The sequence below is a fragment of the Bombina bombina genome, chromosome 4, assembly GCF_027579735.1.
Source record: "Bombina bombina isolate aBomBom1 chromosome 4, aBomBom1.pri, whole genome shotgun sequence".
Lineage (NCBI taxonomy): Eukaryota > Metazoa > Chordata > Amphibia > Anura > Bombinatoridae > Bombina > Bombina bombina.
The window spans coordinates 415,636,092-415,654,323 of NC_069502.1; the positions used below are offsets into that span (position 1 = coordinate 415,636,092).

General features: G+C 39.0%; 1 protein-coding gene across 1 annotated transcript in view; it reads left to right on the plus strand.

The window, feature by feature from the left end:
- LOC128657508 (probable cation-transporting ATPase 13A4) overlaps positions 1 to 18,232 on the plus strand; it is a 454,774-nt gene that overhangs the window by 226,223 nt on the left and 210,319 nt on the right. The window contains 1 exon segment of the mRNA XM_053711875.1: positions 12,313 to 12,429. Within this exon segment, the coding sequence (XP_053567850.1) occupies positions 12,313 to 12,429 (117 nt within the window).

Below are 18,232 nucleotides of genomic sequence, written 5' to 3' on the forward strand. Positions count from 1 at the left end.
CAGAAACAGAAGCATTACCAAAAAGGGTCAGTAGATGGCAGTACAGAACAAACAGAGGGAAGCCTTGAGAACAATGGCATAAAAATATATGATTTCTTAACTATAACAACATGAACATAACAGAGGCTATGTAATATTCTATGCCTCATTGAGGCAGCACACTCCCCGTCTGGCATAATAAATGTCACTATTTAAATCATAACAGAAGTTATGCATAACAATGTAATTTGCAGAGACATCTTGAAGACCTGAAAGATATAAGGAGAACATACATATAATGCAAGAACAACTATAATATAAACTTCAAGTTGTGTCAATTAAAGTTCGAGATACTTCCTTCTTTAAGTCACAGGAAGAATCCAACAGCATACATAAGTAAGTTCATTCACCAAAGGGCAAGAGCAAGATAAGTTACGTGATCGGTCTGATGAAAGTCTTTTTAGTCCCTTGTCTTGTAACTTTCACCTCCACCTTACGCAACCTTTCCATCATCACTAGGAATGCTCTTTACAATCAGTCCCATGGGCCATTCTATTCTTTCAGCTTGCTGGTCCTTGAGGAGAACAAGATCTCCAACCTTGAACCTTGTTAGGGTTCAAACGTTGCCATTTCCTGCGTCATTGCAGAGTAGAGAGATACTCCATCTTCCAACGATTCCAAAAGCAGTTGGCAAGGTGTTGTTCTCGCTTCCACTGATTGTATCACAGATTTCCTGTTTTAAAGTATCCAGGGGGGAAAGGAACAGACCCAAGCATCTGGGTAAGGAGAGTAGCTGGAGAGAGGAGAGTTGGGGCCTCTGGATCTACAGAAACTGGAACAAGTGGTCTTGAATTGATTATGGCAGATGCTTCTGCCAGGAAGGTGGTTAGAATCTCATGGGTGAGTCTTGTGGATTTCTAGTCCATAAGCATGGAGTCCAGTATTTTACGTGTGATGCCTATCATTCTCTCCCAGGAGCCACCCATATGGAAAGAATGAGGATGATTGAAAATCCATGTACAGCCCTTTTCAGCTAAAAGGTCTTGAATTGGCCTAGAGTTGAGATGTAGCTCTCGACAGGCTCCAACTAAATTAGTTCCACAGTCAGATCTTAATGTTTTGACTGGTCCTCTGATGGCAAGGAATTACCTTAGAGCATTTATGAAACTTGAGGCATCCATACATTCTATTACTTCAATGTGTACTGCACGCACACTCATGCAAGTGAACAGCACTGCCCATCGTTTGCTATTTGCTTGGCCACCGGAGTCGAACACTACCCTGATTTGTTTTGGCTTACGTGGATGATACACTCCAAAGAAAGGCAGGTACCAGCACTCTTGGAGTTTTTGAAGTGGTGGAACTGGCTCGGAATGATCATTGTCAAAGAATGGGTTCAGGTTAGCTATAGGACTGTTTTTTGGAATGCCCCTCTTGTCACGGATACATTTACTTTCTGAGCCAAAGACATCCTGTTGTACATTGCGTATTATAAGCAGTTCACTTTCAGCAATATCCTTTGCAGAAAGAAACCTTTGGCACAAGTGCCAACCTTGACAGTGAGCATCTGTGGGCTTTGTGTGAAAGCAGTGTGCAATGTGGACTAACCTTGCAATGGTACGTACAAGCCTTGTCCACTTGGAGAAATGTTCAAAGCGTTGACAGCCCAAAACGAGTCTTTGTTCAGTTCTGGTGGCAAGGGTTTTTACTTCAGGATGAATCTCTGGATCGTTGTCAGGTTCTAGAAGACTGAAGACATCAGTGGTTTCTTCTGGATGATCAAGCAGGAATTCAGGGTCTGTTAACCAAGAAGAATTTGCAAAGACACTTGCAGATGCCGGGCTGGTGGCATGATCTGCAGGATTAATTTCAGATGGAACATAATGCCATTGTTTGGGCTTAGATGATTTCCTGTCTTCAACTGACAAGGCTATTTTGTTGTCATCACTTGTAGTACAAAACACTGTGGTACCCAGATTGTCATGACAAAGTATAGGAGTAACATCAGGTATTTGGATGATGTCAGGAGGCTTCTCCTTTACTTCATGATGGCGAGAGCACTGTTTGAACTTTATGTACTCTGAGAATGTCTCTTCCTAGCAGGACCAAGATTTCTGCATTCATGTCCATTGCCGGAATCTCATCAACAAGGTACCTTAAGTGAGGATGGTGATAGGCAGCCTCTGGAGTAGGAATATCTTCCCTTTCGTCTGGTATCTGGTCACAATCAACTAATGTTGGTATGGGTATGCCTTTGTTTCCTTAGATATGAGAGACCATGAATCCATTGACCCTTCTGCCAAAGGCCTCTACACGACCAGAGCAGGTTCTGAGAGTATACGGTGTTGCATGACCCTCTATGCCGAAGAGCTCAAAGAATTTAGGCTTAACCAGGGCTCTGTTGCTCTGGTCATCTATTATAGCATACATTCTAGCAACTTTCTCAGGTTGATCCTGTGGGTAAATCTTGACTAGACATACTTTGGCACAGCATTTGTAGTCTAAGCCTTCTCCACATACTTCTGTGCATGCAGAGGAAACACTCACTGTGACTGGAACACGACTTTGTTGCTCCCCGCCATGAATTGAGACAGGGGTGGAGGCAGTTAGCTGCTGTGGGTTGTCTGGAAGTGGAGTAGGATGCATAGCTCTAACATGTCTGTCGCTACTGCATTCTGTGCACTTTATAACAACTTTACAGAGTAGCGCCCCAACTATACTCAGGGCTGAAGGTTAAATAAAAGCACATTTAAGTAAAACACATATAAATTCAGTTATAATTTATTTTATCTAAAATAAAATGACCGAAATTCCCAAATGACAAATTCTTATTTCAAACCTCTGTATATACAAAATATTTATTGAAGCAAGATATGTATCACCTAAAAAAGTTAAAAATCAATCCTAAACAAATAATCCTAAACAAACAATTTATCTAATAGCAACAGTTGTGGCCACAACTTTCAAAAAAATATATTGTATGATAAAATCGAGTGATTTTGTTTCCAAACTCTGATCCTTTATAGGCAGTAATAGGACTCTTATAAATGTCCTGATTAGCTCACAGTGTGAAATTCTCCTTTTGGAAATTATAAGGATACTATGTTCTCAATATTAGTATTAGTGTTGTTAAATAGTTTCAGTTGGGTATATACACACCGGGTAGCGTCACTCTAGCCGTTAGGTTTTCACAGTCAGTTTTAGATCTCAGAACCAATCAGCTATTGGTATTTGGACAACTCCCTTATTTGAATTTCAAATGCCGGTTAGAAATTTTGCAAAGTTATAACAATTTTAACAGTATTTCTCAGTGTTTGTGCAAGAAAATAAGTGTTCTCCTTTGTATCCAAACAGTCTCTTTTTACCATTCACTTTCTAACCGCTTTAACTTGCAGAAGAGAAAACGCTCTTACCTCGTCTGTGTCTCCTGTTTTTCTTAGGCAGCTTCTTAATTCAAGCCTTACCTGGACACTTTTGAGCGATTCTCTGCAGTTACTGGGTATCGTGGAAAGCTGTATAAGTAAATTTGTAGTCCTGACAGCTGCAGCTTGTCTTTGCGATATGCTCCTGTTAGTGGGTAACGTTTACCCTCCTTACAGTATTCAATTGTAGTTCAATTTCTTCCGATGTTGTAGTAATCAATTCAAAGAGCAGAGTTGTAATCCTTCTTGAGCTTATGTTCCATCTTTTTCATTGAACACGGGTCATTTTAGGTTTATTCTACTGAACTATCCCACAAACAGAGGAGGCTAAGTTTGCCGCCCAGCCCGTATTGACCTAGTCAGTATTTTTAAGGTTCAGGTCAAAGATGAAAATAAAGATTAAATATAGAAATAACAATGGCATAATGGTAAAACTTCTAAGTGTGCAGGGATCTAATTATAAACAAATGATCATTTAAAATCAGTCAGGCTAGGTGTGTATATACCCAACTGAAACTATTTAACAACACTAATACTAATATTGAGAACATAGTATCCTTATAATTTCCAAAAGGAGAATTTCACACTGTGTGCTAATCAGGACATTTATAAGAGTCCTATTACTGCCTATAAAGGATCAGAGTTTGGAAACAAAATCACTCGATTTTATCATACAATATATTATTTTGAAAGTTGTGGCCACAACTGTTGTTATTAGATAAATTGTTTGTTTAGGATTATTTGTTTAGGATTGATTTTTAACTTTTTTAGGTGATACATATCTTGCTTCAATAAATATTTTGTATATACAGAGGTTTGAAATAAGAATTTGTCATTTGGGAATTTCGGTCATTTTATTTTAGATAAAATAAATTATAACTGAATTTATATGTGTTTTACTTAAATGTGCTTTTATTTAACCTTCAGCCCTGAGTATAGTTGGGGCGCTACTCTATAAATGCTCTTTTCCAATTTTAGTGATTTGAACGTTTTTTGAGGGGATAACGTTTTAATTGAGTAAGTTAAGAAGGTAGTATATTAGTGAGATCCAGAGGAACGCAGTGTATTTAATTTGTCTTATAACAACTTTACAGTCTTTAGCAAAGTCATCATAAGAAGCACAACACCTATAGCATACTCCAAGTTTCTGGAGAATCTCCCTCCGCTCTTGTAAAGTCTTTGCCCTAAGCCCACAACATTTCTTAAGAGGGTGAGGCTTCCTGTGAATAGGGCACTGACAAGTAGGGTCTTTATCTCTCTCGCCCGAGTCACTCTGGTTTGCAGGAGAGGATACAGGTGGTGAGATGTCTGTCCTTTTAACAGATATTGCTCTATTAAAGTCTCTATGTTTAGCTGCCGTGTTATCATACCTTGATGATGTTGGTAAGGATGATGAAGCAGGCAAGTTGGGTTCGCAGAAGCTGAAGCTGGGATCGTTTCTCATCCAGGCTTGATCGCTGATGTACCTGCAAAAGTATGAAAATGAAGGAAAGGATACGTTATAGTCTCTTTTGTATCTTGAGCCCTGTTGTGCCCATTTCTCTTGCAGGTTATATGGCAGTTTAGACACCACAGGATTGACACCATGAGCAGTGTCCAGAAAGCTTAGTCCAGGTAGACGTGGATCTGTCTTTGCCAACTCTAGCTCCATGAGGAGGTCACTTAATTCTTGGAGCTTGCGATAGTCTTTGTTTCCTATTTTTGGGAAGTTTTGCAGTCTCTTGAAGAGAGCGCTTTCTATAGCTTCAGAGCTACCATAGGCTTGCTCAAGTCTTGCCCATGCAGCAACAAGGCCTGCACCTGGGTGGTCAACATGTACTGTTCTCAGTCTTTTAAAACGATCTGCAGATTCTGGCCCCAGCAACTTTATGAGCAAATCAAGTTCCTCCTTGGTTGTAAGGTCAAGATCAGCGGTAGTAGCCATGAAGGTCGATCTCCAGACCCTGTAGCTCTCTGGACAGTCGTCAAACCTTGAGAGGCTTGTGTTAATGAGCTCACGGCGTATCATGTATCTGGCAAAGTCAGTCAAGTCTGATCTATCACTCTTTGGTGCCAAAGTAACTTGAGGAACCCCTCGGGTGTGAAAGTTCTTTGGTGAAGAAGGGTGAAGTTTACCAGGATAAAATGATGTTGCAAGAGCATTCAACTGTGGTGTAGTCTCTAAGGCTTCTGCTGGCTGTGGCTTGAGCTGCGGCTTGTCACTGGAAGTCACCTTATTGTCAGCGGGAGGTGATGCGGTTTGCTGCTTTGATGCACTTGTGTTGTGGATTTGAAGAGGCTCAGGCATTTGGTGCTGAGAGGTCTTTGTGTTGAGATTGAGAACGATGGTGTTAGTAGTAGGCACAGGAGATGACTCTGTATCGTTGCAAATATTATGCTTTAGCACATATTTACTAGTGCGTTCAACAGGGTCTTCCAGATCTGCTGGGATATGGCAATCTGAATTAGTACTTTCTCCCATTGCTTGTTCAAGGACTTTCAGCCTTGCTAGGGCTGCTGTTTCTTTCTTTTCCATTTGCAGAACCTTAATTTGGGAATCCACCTCTGCTTGCTGGGCAGCCATTTGTGCTTCCTGGGCAGCCCTTTGTGCTTTGCTTTGAGCTTCAATTTCTGCTTGCTGGGCAGCCATTTGTGCTTCCTGGGCAGCCCTTTGTGCTTTGCTTTGGGCTTCCATTTCTGCTCGCTGGGCAGCCATTTGTGCTTCCTGGGCAGCCCTTTGTGCTTTGCTTGGGCTTCCATTCTGCTTCCCTTCTGATAAAGGAGCTTTGCACTTTTTTTGATTCCGCATCAGCACGGGCTATTAGCTTGTCGCTTAATGTTGAACTTCTGGAGCGAGAGGATCTAGAAGAACATGCAGTGAGCTTAGTTGATGTGGATCTATGAGATCTGGTCTCCTGCAGTTGAGCAATGCGGAACTCTGCCTTTTCTTTAGCCGTTTGCACTAAGAGATCTCTATGTTGGTCAAGTGCATCAGTCCTAGTCAGTTCTGCTGAAGAGTCCTCTATATTAAAGTCCTGTAAGAAGGCTGTGGTGCAGACAGCCGCTGGTAGCGTTCATATGCAGCAGATAGGTGATCTATAGAGTCTCTCAATTTGGCTGGTTGATCATTAAAGTGTGACAAAACTGACATGCATTGTGAAATTCTGTCCCATAGGTCTGACAGATTACTGGAGAACTTATATCTAGTGAATTCATAGTTTTCTCTGAGTTTATGTGTCGGTTTTATTGTATTTTTGGGTCTTACACTCTGTTCAGCAATATCTGCAGGATCTGCTCCCTGTATGTCTGTAGGTTCAGAGGCATGATGTATCTGCGTAGGTTCGGCTATAAAAGAGTGCTCAGAGCCTTGTCTAGATATTTTTTAAAGTTTTGCAACAAATGGTACTGTCTCTTTAAGAAGACAAACAGCAGCTTAGACAGGTGGGGTAACAGTTCAATGCAGAGAAACAGTTTTCAATATTCAGATGAAGTGCAGTAAACTTGTGCGACATGTGCTTTCACAAGATGACGGATGACCCTGAGCTTGATTGCAGATTAAACACACACATGTACATAGCAGGCTGTAGGAATTCTATACATCTTTTGACTATTCTGACTCAGATAGTTGTAATAATGATCTATCCCTTACTGATACCTCTATGCCTGGCCTGTATAAGAAGATACAATCACTGCAGACAATCCTTGTCAGATAGCTGAACTCACCAATACCTTGTCAATCCACAAAGTTGCTTTATTCTTAATATCAGGTTACAGCAGATAATAAAATACAGCAGATGAATGATGGTTAAAGTATTTAAGCAGTCAAAAGATGATACTGATCATAGTTTGCAATGTATTAACATGAGTGCTTGTTACATGAGGCCTGTTAGCTGCAGCCATGACACAGGAAAACATCACAAAACTACAAGGGCGGAGCAATACACAAAAAGGAAATGCATAATAAGGTCAGAGGTAAGATAATACAGAAACAGGAGCATTACCAAAAAGGGTCAGTAGATGGCAGTACAGAACAAACACAGGGAAGCCTTGAGAACAATGGCATAAAAATATATGATTTCTTAACTATAACAACATGAACATAACAGAGGCTATGTAATATGCTATGCCTCATTGAGGCAGCACAGTTAATCTTAACTGCATAGCTGAAGTACTGTGGGTTGGTATTAATGTATCTGTTTACCCGGTGTCAGTAGTGCCTGTTGGAATATCTGAAGGCAAGAGGTAGCTATGAGAGAGAGCAGCTAAACTACTGTGAGGTGGTGTTAATGTATCTGTTGACCCGATGTCACTCAACAGTGGAATGCCGGTTGGAATGCTGAAGACAAGAGGTAGAGTAGCAGACAGACGGCTAGATTTAGAGTTTTGTCGGTAACGACCCGCGTAGCTAACGCTGGCTTTTTTCTGGCCGCACCTCTAAAATAACTCTGGTATTGAGAGTCCACAGAATGGCTGATCCGATCAGCCAATCAGATTGAGCTTGCATTCTATTGGCTGTTCCGATCAGCCAATAGAATGCGAGCTCAATCTGATTGGCTGATCGGATCAGCCAATCGGATTGAACTTGATTCTGATTGGCTGATTCCATCAGCCAATCAGAATATTCCTACCTTAATTCCGATTGGCTGATAGAATCCTATCAGCCAATCGGAATTCGAGGGACGCCATCTTGGATGACGTCATTTAAAGGAACCGTCATTCGGCTAGTAGGCGTCGGGAGAAGAGGATGTTCCGCGTCGGATGGAAGATGATGGCTCCCGAAGAAAGAAGATTGAAGATGCCATTGATAGAAGACTTCATCCGGATCATGGACCTCTTCAGCTCCCGCTTGGATGAAGACTTCATCCGGATCATGGACCTCTTCAGCTCCCGCTTGGATGAAGACTTCAGCCGGATCATGGAACTCTTCAGCCACCCGCTTGGGCTTGGATCAGGACATCGGAGGAGCTCTTCAGGACGGATCGGTGAACCTGGTATGGTGAAGATAAGGTAGGAAGATCTTCAAGGGCTTAGTGTTAGGTTTATTTAAGGGGGGTTTGGGTTAGATTAGGGGTATGTGGGTGGTGGGTTGTAATGTTGGGGGGGGGGGTATTGTATGTTTTTTTTTACAGGCAAAAGAGCTGAACTTCTTGGGGCATGCCCCGCAAAGGGCCCTGTTCAGGGCTGGTAAGGTAAAAGAGCTTTGAACTTTAGTAATTTAGAATAGGGTAGGGCATTTTGTTATTTTGGGGGGCTTTGTTATTTTATTAGGGGGCTTAGAGTAGGTGTAATTAGTTTAAAATTGTTGTAATATTTTTCTTATGTTTGTAAATATTTTTTTATTTTTTGTAACTTAGTTCTTTTTTATTTTTTGTACTTTAGTTAGTTTATTTCATTGTAGTTATTTGTACATATTGTATTTAATTAATTTATTGATAGTGTAGTGTTAGGTTTAATTGTAGGTAATTGTAGGTATTTTATTTAATTAATTTAATGATAGTATAGTGTTAGGTTTAATTGTAACTTAGGTTAGGATTTATTTTACAGGTAATTTTGTAATTATTTTAACTAGGTAACTATTAAATAGTTCTTAACTATTTAATAGCTATTGTATCTGGTTAAAATAATTACAAAGTTGCCTGTAAAATAAATATTAATCCTAAAATAGCTACATTGTAATTATAATTTATATTGTAGCTATATTAGGATTTATTTTACAGGTAAGTATTTAGCTTTAAATAGGAATAATTTATTTAATAAGAGTTAATTAATTTTGTTAGATTAAAATTATATTTAATTTAGGGGGGTGTAAATGTTAGGGTTAGACTTAGCTTTAGGGGTTAATACATTTATTATAATAGCGGTGAGCTCCGGTCGGCAGATTAGGGGTTAATAATTGAAGTTAGGTGTCGGCGATGTTAAGGAGGGCAGATTAGGGGTTAATACTATTTATTATAGGGTTAGTGAGGCGGATTAGGGGTTAATAACTTTATTATAGTAGCGGTGCGGTCCGCTCGGCAGATTAGGGGTTAATAAGTATAGGCAGATGAAGGCGACGTTGAGGGCGGCAGATTAGGGGTTAATAAATATAATATAGGGGTCGGCGGTGTTAGGGGCAGCAGATTAGGGGTACATAGCTATAATGTAGGTGGCGGCGCTTTGCGGTCGGCAGATTAGGGGTTAATTATTGTAGGTAGTTGGCGGCGACGTTGTGGGGGGCAGATTAGTGGTTAATAAATATAATACAGGGGTCGGCGGTGTTAGGGGCAGCAGATTAGGGGTACATAAGTATAACGTAGGTGGCGGTCGGCAGATTAGGGGTTAAAAAAATTTAGTCGTGTGGCAGCGATGTGGGGGGACCTCAGTTTAGGGGTACATAGGTAGTTTATGGGTGTTAGTGTACTTTAGGGCACAGTAGTTAAGAGCTTTATGAACCGGCGTTAGCCCAAAAAGCTCTTAACTCCTGTTTGTTTTCTGCGGCTGGAGTTTGGTCGTTAGATTTCTAACGCTCACTTCAGCCACGACTCTAAATACCGGCGTTAGAAAGATCCCATTGAAAAGATAGGATACGCAATTTACGTAAGGGGATCTGCGGTATGGAAAAGTCGAGGCTGAAAAGTGAGCATTAGACCCTTTTTTGAATGACTCCAAATACCGGCGGTAGCCTAAAACCAGCGTTAGGAGCCTCTAACGCTGGTTTTCACGGCTACCGCCAAACTCTAAATCTAGGCCAGAGTGACTAATCTTAGCTGCATAGCTAAACTACTGTGAGGTCATGTACAGTAAATGTATCTGCTGAGTCAGTGCTGACCCGGTGTCAGCAGTAGAATGCCGGTTGGAATTCTAAAGGTAAAGGTAGTGTAGCAGACAGAGCAGCTAATCTTAAAGGGACACTGTACTCAAATTTTTTCTTTTGTGATTCAGATTGAGCATGCAATTTTAAGCAACTTTCTAATTTACTCCTATTATCAATTTTTCTTCGTTCTCTTGCTATCTTTATTTGAAAAAGAAGGCATCTAAGCTTTTTTTGGGTTCAGTACTCTGGACAGCAGTTTTTGATTGGTGGATGAATTTATCCACCAATCAGCAAGGACAACCCAGGTTGTTCACAAAAAATGGGCCGGCATCTAAACTTACATTCTTTCATTTCAAATAAAGATACCAAGAGAATGAAGAAAATCTGATAATAGGAGTAAATTAGAAAGTTGCTTAAAATGTCATGCTCAATCTGAATCACAAAAGAAAAAATTTGAGTACAGTGTCCCTTTAACTGCATAGCCGAACTACTGTGAGGTGGTGTTAATGTATCTGCTGACCCAGGGTCATCAGTGCCGGGTGTGCTTCTTTGTATGTGTTAGTTGTGGAGCATATGGCTTGTCAAGTGTGTCTGTGTTAAATGTATTCTGTTTCTTTTAAAGTGTGCAAAGCTTGGGGCTTAGGTCATTACTGGATACCATAACTCATCCTGGACAATACAGAACTATCAGTGTCAGCACTGTTATGTCTGTATGGGCTGCTGAGGTAAGAATTACTAACTTGTGTACTTGTTTGTTTTGAATCACACTGATACTATTTTAGGCAAAATAAACTTCGCAAGTAAATTGTGCAGTTAATAATTTCTTAGAAAACTGAATATGTATGCTATATATTTAGCAACACCTAGAAGGCTGCTTAATCAGATTGTGATTTTTGCTGTGTACTGTTGACATAAATATATATATATTACTCCAATACAGGTCATTATTCAGCAAGACTGCTTATACTTTCTCCTCTTAATGTCCTCTCTCAGGGTGGCGTACTGTAGTTTTAAAAGGTCTAACAACAAACCCCAATTAGATTTTAATTTCGTTCTGCCAACACATATTTTTTTTTTTTTCCTCAATAATCTAACTAGATAAAAAAAAAATCAATTTGGGAAGAAAAAATGTACAAATAGTATATTTGTTAAAATGGACGGAGCAATACGGGCAGGGCTTTATGTAAAGGGATGGGTTCTAGCACCCCACTATCTTCAAAGTTCACCAGTCACCACTGGAAAGATGTATAGTTTGAGAAGAAAGGGGGACCAAGGACAGAGCCTTGTGGTACCCCAACAGAAAGTTTTAAAGATGCAGAGGATGTGCCAGAGAAGGCTACACTAAATGTACGGTTGGATAGGTCGAAGGAGAACCACAAGAGGGCTGTGTCACAAATGCCGACGGACTGGAGGGTTTGGAGCAAGAAAGGGTGGTGAATAATATCAATGACTGCAGACAGGCTGTGAAGGATTAACACAGATAAGTGTCCTTGATTTTGCTGTAAGTAGGTCAGTAGTAACCTTAATAATTGCTGTCTCTGTGGAGTCTTCGAGGGATATCCAGATTGCAATGACTCAAGGAGGGAGTTTAATGTGAGGAAGAGTGATAAACATGTATAAACTAGCCTTTCCAGATGTTTAGAGGCAAGGGGGAGTAGGGAACTAGGGTGGAGGTTGGATCAAGAGATGGGTGAGGCTAGTGCATGTTTAAGGGATGAGGGAAATATACCAGTGCTGAGGTAGATATTGAAAATATGTGTGAGGATTGGAGTAAGAGTAGAAGAGAGGGAGAGCAGAAGTTGTGAGGGGAAGGGATTGAGGGGACAGGTAGTGAGGTGAGAGAAAGATATAATGGCACAAACTTCCTCCTCAGTAACAGGGGCAAAAGTGCTGAATTAATGGGTTTCGGATGTTTGTGAATGGTTCCAGAGGTTAAAGACTGAGAATGTGTTCAGAAATTATTTTGTTTCTGATGGAATCAATTTGTTGTTAAAATGTCTGGCAAAATCTTGAGCTGAGAGAGGTGAGGTAATACTAGATAAACATAAGATACTTATTTTGCTACAATATTTAATTTTGGCATAGCAATAATCCATATCACTCTAAATACTGATTTTATCTATGTGTTTAAACTCTTAGCAGGAGATTTTTCTGGAGGTGGGCAATACAGATAAGGCACCAGACACATATCAATTTGTCCTAAGTGGAAAAACCTATCAAGTAATCTTGCAACATTTCAGTAACCTGGTACCAAAGGTAAGTTCATACGATAATAAAAAGATAATAATACATAATTAGCAATATCTAAATTACAGTATTATGCATCATCAGCAGAAAAAAACTTTTATGTTACACAATTAGATTTATGCCATAAGTATTTAAAAGAGTTTGTTTCATTTTGTACTTCTCTATGACTTAACAGGTTTTATCACTTGTAGTAAATGTTAAATAAATCACATTACGCTGAATAAAAATAAATGTGGGCTAGATTACAAGTGAAGCACAAAAATATTAGCACTATTAAGCATTAACACTGCTCAAGTTAAATCAATAGTGCTCCTATTCTTGCACTCATATTACAAGAAAAAAGTTAGCATGAAAGCAAAATACTCTTGAGCGCTAGCATCTGGGGCTCGATCCGATAAAAATTGTCGCCCGCAAAAGCTGGCGACGCCAATATTTGCGCTGGTTTGGTATCCTATATACGACGTAACCTAGAAGTTACGCGCGTATATTTCTGCCGTCGCCAGTAGTTTTTTGGGCCATAGGCAGGTATACCAAACCAGCGCAGTTTGGTATCCAATATACAGCGTAAGGACTTACGTGGCGAAAATGGAGAAATCTTACTCCATTTTCACCTCGCCACAAAAAGCAGCCGTAAGAAGCCTTACGCTGACTATTGGAGCCCCGTAACTCCCTAAACTAGCTACAAAATAAACCTAACACCTAACGCATGCGCAATGTCTATCTACCTGTCAACCGCGATCTGCTAAATAAAACCTAACACCTAACGCATGCGCAATGTTTATCTCCCTGTCAACCGCGATCCCCGGCCGCAATCCCTAATAAAGTATTTAACCCCTAAACCGCCGCCATCTACATAAACTAACCCCCTACTGTGAGCCCCTAAAACCGCCACCATCTAACTGATCTATCCCCTAATGTGAACCCCTTACACCGCCGCCATCTACCTTATCTATCCCCTAATCTGACCCCTTACACCGCCGCCACCTATATAAAAATTATTAACCCCATAATCTAATCCCCCTATACAGCCGCCAGCTATATTAATATTATTAACCCCTAATCTAATCCCCCTAAAATAATTACCTCTATTACCAGCCCTTAAAAGGGCTTTGCCCCAAAGTAAACAGCTCTTTTGCCCTATAACCTGCCCTCCCTACACCGCCGCCACCTATATTAATAGTATTATCCCTAATGTAAGCCCCTTACACCGCCGCCATCTATATTAAAATTATTAACCCCTAATTTAATCTACCTACCCCGCCGCCAGCTATATTATCTATATTAACCCTAATTATATTAGGGTTAATATAGTTAATATAGTTACTATAGTATTTATATTAACTATATTAACTCTATCTAACCCTAACACCCCTAACTAAATTCTTATTAAACAAATAAAATTCATATTATAAACTAAAATATTCCTATTTAAATCTAAATACTTACCTATAAAATAAACCCTAAGATAGCTACAATATAATTAATAATTACATTGTAGCTATGTTAGGGTTTATATTTATTTTACAGGTAAATTGTTAATTATTTTAACTAGGTATAATAGCTATTAAATAGTTATTAACTATTTAATAGCTACCTAGTTAAAATAATTACCCAATTACCTGTAAAATAAATCCTAACCTAAGTTACAAATACACCTACACTATCAATAAATTAAATAAACTACAAATAGCTATCTAAAAATACAATTAAATTACACTAAATTACAAAAAATAAAAAAAAAGATTACAAGATTTTTAAGCTAATTACACCTATTCTAAGCCCCCTAATAAAATAATAAACCCCCAAAATAAAAAAAATTCCCTACCCTATTCTAAATTAAAAAAGTTCAAAGCTCTTTTACCTTACCAGCCCTTAAAAGGGCCTTTTGTGGGGGCATGCCCCAAAGAGTTCAGCTCTTTTGCCTGTAAAAGAAAAATACAACCCCCCCCAACATTAAAACCCACCACCCACATACCCCTAATCTAACCCAAACCCCCCTTAAATAAACCTAACACTAGTGAGGCAGCGTAAAATCCCTTTCCTCATAGACTTTATACCTCTATAGAGCATACAAACTGTGTGTATATTTATATATTTACATATATATATATATATATATATATATATATATATATATATATATATACTGTATAATATATATATATATATATATATATACTGTATAAAAAAAATATATATATCTATAAATATGTGTGTGTGTGTGTGTGTGCTTGTGCAATGTTAAATATGGGCAGCAGATGGACAGATGACATTCTTTAAAAATAAGAACATGTAATAGTAATATTTTTTTTCAAAGCGTTCAATAGACAAAACCATTATATCTAATCTTCTGCAAAATGGCTATAGGTACATTTAGAGGCAAAAGACAATAAACCAAGTACAGGGGTAAGTATGGGAGGGTGGGGCACAATAGTGGCAAGCTGACAGCCTATCCAGTGTACACCTGTTCACTTTTATTAGTATGCTGCTTCTATCAAGTTTGGAATAAAGTTTTACACTTTTACTACAGCATTGGGACATTTTAGTTTTTTCATTATTGGATTTCACTATAGTTACATTTACCTGATAATTAGTGTTTGTGATAATGAAAATGTTTTTGTCAAGATATAAACATCTTAAAGGGACAGTGTACACCAGTTTTCATATAATTGCATGGAATAGACAATACTATAAAGTAGAATATGCACAGATATTGATCTAAAAATCTGATATAAAACCTTTTAAAAACTTACTAAGAAACTTCCAGTTTAGCACCATTGATGAGGTTAATGAGGTTAGCCCCCCCCCCCACCTTCCCTGCATATGAAACACAGATTACACAAACAGGAGAGATCAGGAATCTGTATCATCAGTATACATCTGATACTTTTGGACTTGGTTAGGAGTCTAAAAATCAGCACAATGTTATTAAGCAATAAGCAAAACTATACATTATTACAAAAACACTCCCATATTGGCAATATAAATGGATCATCTACAAAACATATATGCAAAGAAAGATCTAGTGGACAATGTCCCTTTAAACTTGAGTGAAAATACAATAAGTATATTTCCCAACAGTATATTATTATTACATTTATAGAAAGTATTAATTTAATTAAGTCTAGATTTAAAAGAACTGCCTTTACTAATAAATGAACTCACGCTAAGAATAGAAGATAAAGGAGATAAAAGGATAAAATAGAAGATAAAGGAGAGCTTACTGGACCGGAAGGGGCGGTGACGCAGGCATCAGTAGCATGTGCGGACTCTAGTGGGAGTGAGTGAAGCCGCAGAGAATCTACACACCTGCAGGCAATTCCTTGGGGCTGGCTTTTTCTCTTCAGGGCCCTCGGATATTGGAGTTTCCAACCGGAGCTCGTCTGCATAGTTCCCGGTCAGTCTTACAGGCGTATGGAGGTCCTCGTGCCTGGGACTGTTGTGCTGCATCAGCATTGACAACGGAGGCGAGTAGGAGTTCTTTATCACCACAGTGTAACACCAGTTAACTGAGGCGCATACAGACCGCAGTGGGACGCAGCTGGACTACGGGAGATGTAGTGCTGCATGAGCTAACAGCTACGGTGCCTAACAACAGCGGCAATATCCTTGATCCCTTATCTTATTGTGAGATTCCCCCCCGCGACGATTGTGGACTCTGGTAAGACAAACCAGGGTGGGGCATCATTCTACTTGGAAGGCCTGGCAAGGTGAGAGAGCACTGAGTGATTTGCTGTGTGGTCCCCCGCCGCAAATAAGTGGACTCTGGTAGAGTAAACTAGAGAGGGGTACTAACACTATAGCAAAATAAAGTAAAGTGAACACAGTCTATAAGTTGAACTGCACATACTCAGCTGAACTCTGGGGCCATTTCCCTTTTTTCTTTAACTTTGTCAGTGGCAGAGGAGCCTGATATAAGAGAGGAGTCTATCTGATGATTGGCAGCATAAAACAGTCAAGAGACATTTCAGCAAAGTAGAAAAAGGTTCAAAAGCGGCTATTGACTTATCTATATAAATCAGTGTCCTTAGCTACCATCTGAGAGTCTCCTTTCTAGAGGAAAAGAGTGGCTAACGGTTACTAACTGATAATACTCTTGTAAGACACCGCCAAACACTCTCCCCCCTTCATTAACTGGGGCAAAGCAGGACACTGTAGGATATCCACAGCTATAGACACTGCATAAATGGAATAATCTGTGGCTCTTGCTCTCCCTTCTTGATATTTCTTTGACTTTCTTTTTTGCAGTGTTTCATATTTACAGAGGTCTGCTGGATAACTGTTTATTTACATTGGGTTTTTTTGTTTTTTTTTGTTATTAAGCAAGTTAATATGCAAAACTGATATATGTAATAACAAGTATATATATCTAAGGACAAAGTTAATATTTTTTTTGCTACATGTGACAAACTGGCCTAAGCTTAGATATTCTCTGTTTATGTTGGTTAGTTGCTTGTTGGGCTATTTGTTCTGCTTCTCAACCTAGAGTGCTTAAACAGTGGCCATAAAAGAACTATATTTTGCTAAGTTATTTTGGGATGAATGTTTAGACTGTAGCATTGCAGACCCGACATCAGCCTCCCCTCCCCCTACTGTTGTTGACGATTATATAGTAGATAGTACAGCTTCAATGAGCAGGGGGCGATTACTGTTTATAAGTAAATAGCACGGCAAAGCACAAAAAAAATATATATATAAAAAAAAAAAAAAATCCTAGTCTAAGTTCAAGGTGATTTTAAGTAGCTGAACTATCCTTGTAAAAGACTTCTTTGCTGGTTTTTCTTCACAATACCACAGGCACGGACAGTTGTCCACTAAGTATATCATTATTATCTATTATCAACATACATATTATTATCTAATTATCTAAGACATCTCTTAAGTAAAAAAAAAAAAAAAAAAGAGACCCTAACAATTCCCACATATATCCTCACTGTATAGAGTATTTAACACGATCACCTGATTTTTTTTTTTTTGATTTTTTTTTACACTGTTATACGCAATCACGCGTCACACGCATCACCTCTTTGCACGCTCTTTTACATGGAGAAATTTATCACTAATTACAAACCACAATCACCAAATATGCCGGCTAAGATAAGAGATAGGAAAAATAGACTTAGCACAGACAACCTAGGGAATATAGCTACAGTAGGTATGAATATAGACGCCCATAACATTGATACACAGGATATAGTAAAACAGATTGCTGCTATTATGCTACCGCAGTTTGAACAAGTCAAAATGGATATAAACAACCTAACCACAGAAATTAAACAATTCACCCTAAGACTAAACGAGGCAGAACAACGAATCTCTGATTTAGAAGATGCCAAGTTAGTTCAGGAGCAAATAGTAAGGGATCAGGGTGTCCATATAGCAAACTTACAAGATAAACTAAATGACCTAGAAGATCGCACCCGTAGGAATAATGTTAGACTGCTTGGGATACCAGAGACAAAAGAGTATCAAGATCTAGACAATCTTATGTCAATGGTTATACCACAGAAGTTAGTAATTACATCTGAAATTTTACCATTGGTGATAGAGAGAGTACATCGTATGGGCTCAATTAAAACACTACCAGATGGGTCAGTTAAGAGCAGGCCAATTATAGCCAGGTTTCTTAACTTTAAAGACAAGGTAAAACTAATGCAACAATACAGACAGCATACCCCATTCTCGCTAGAAGGCAAATCTATATTAATGTTCCAAGATTACTCAGTTGAGACGTCACAAAAACGCAGAGAAATAACACTGATATGTACAAAACTAATCCAGGCAGGTATAAAAGCTAAGGTCATTTACCCCG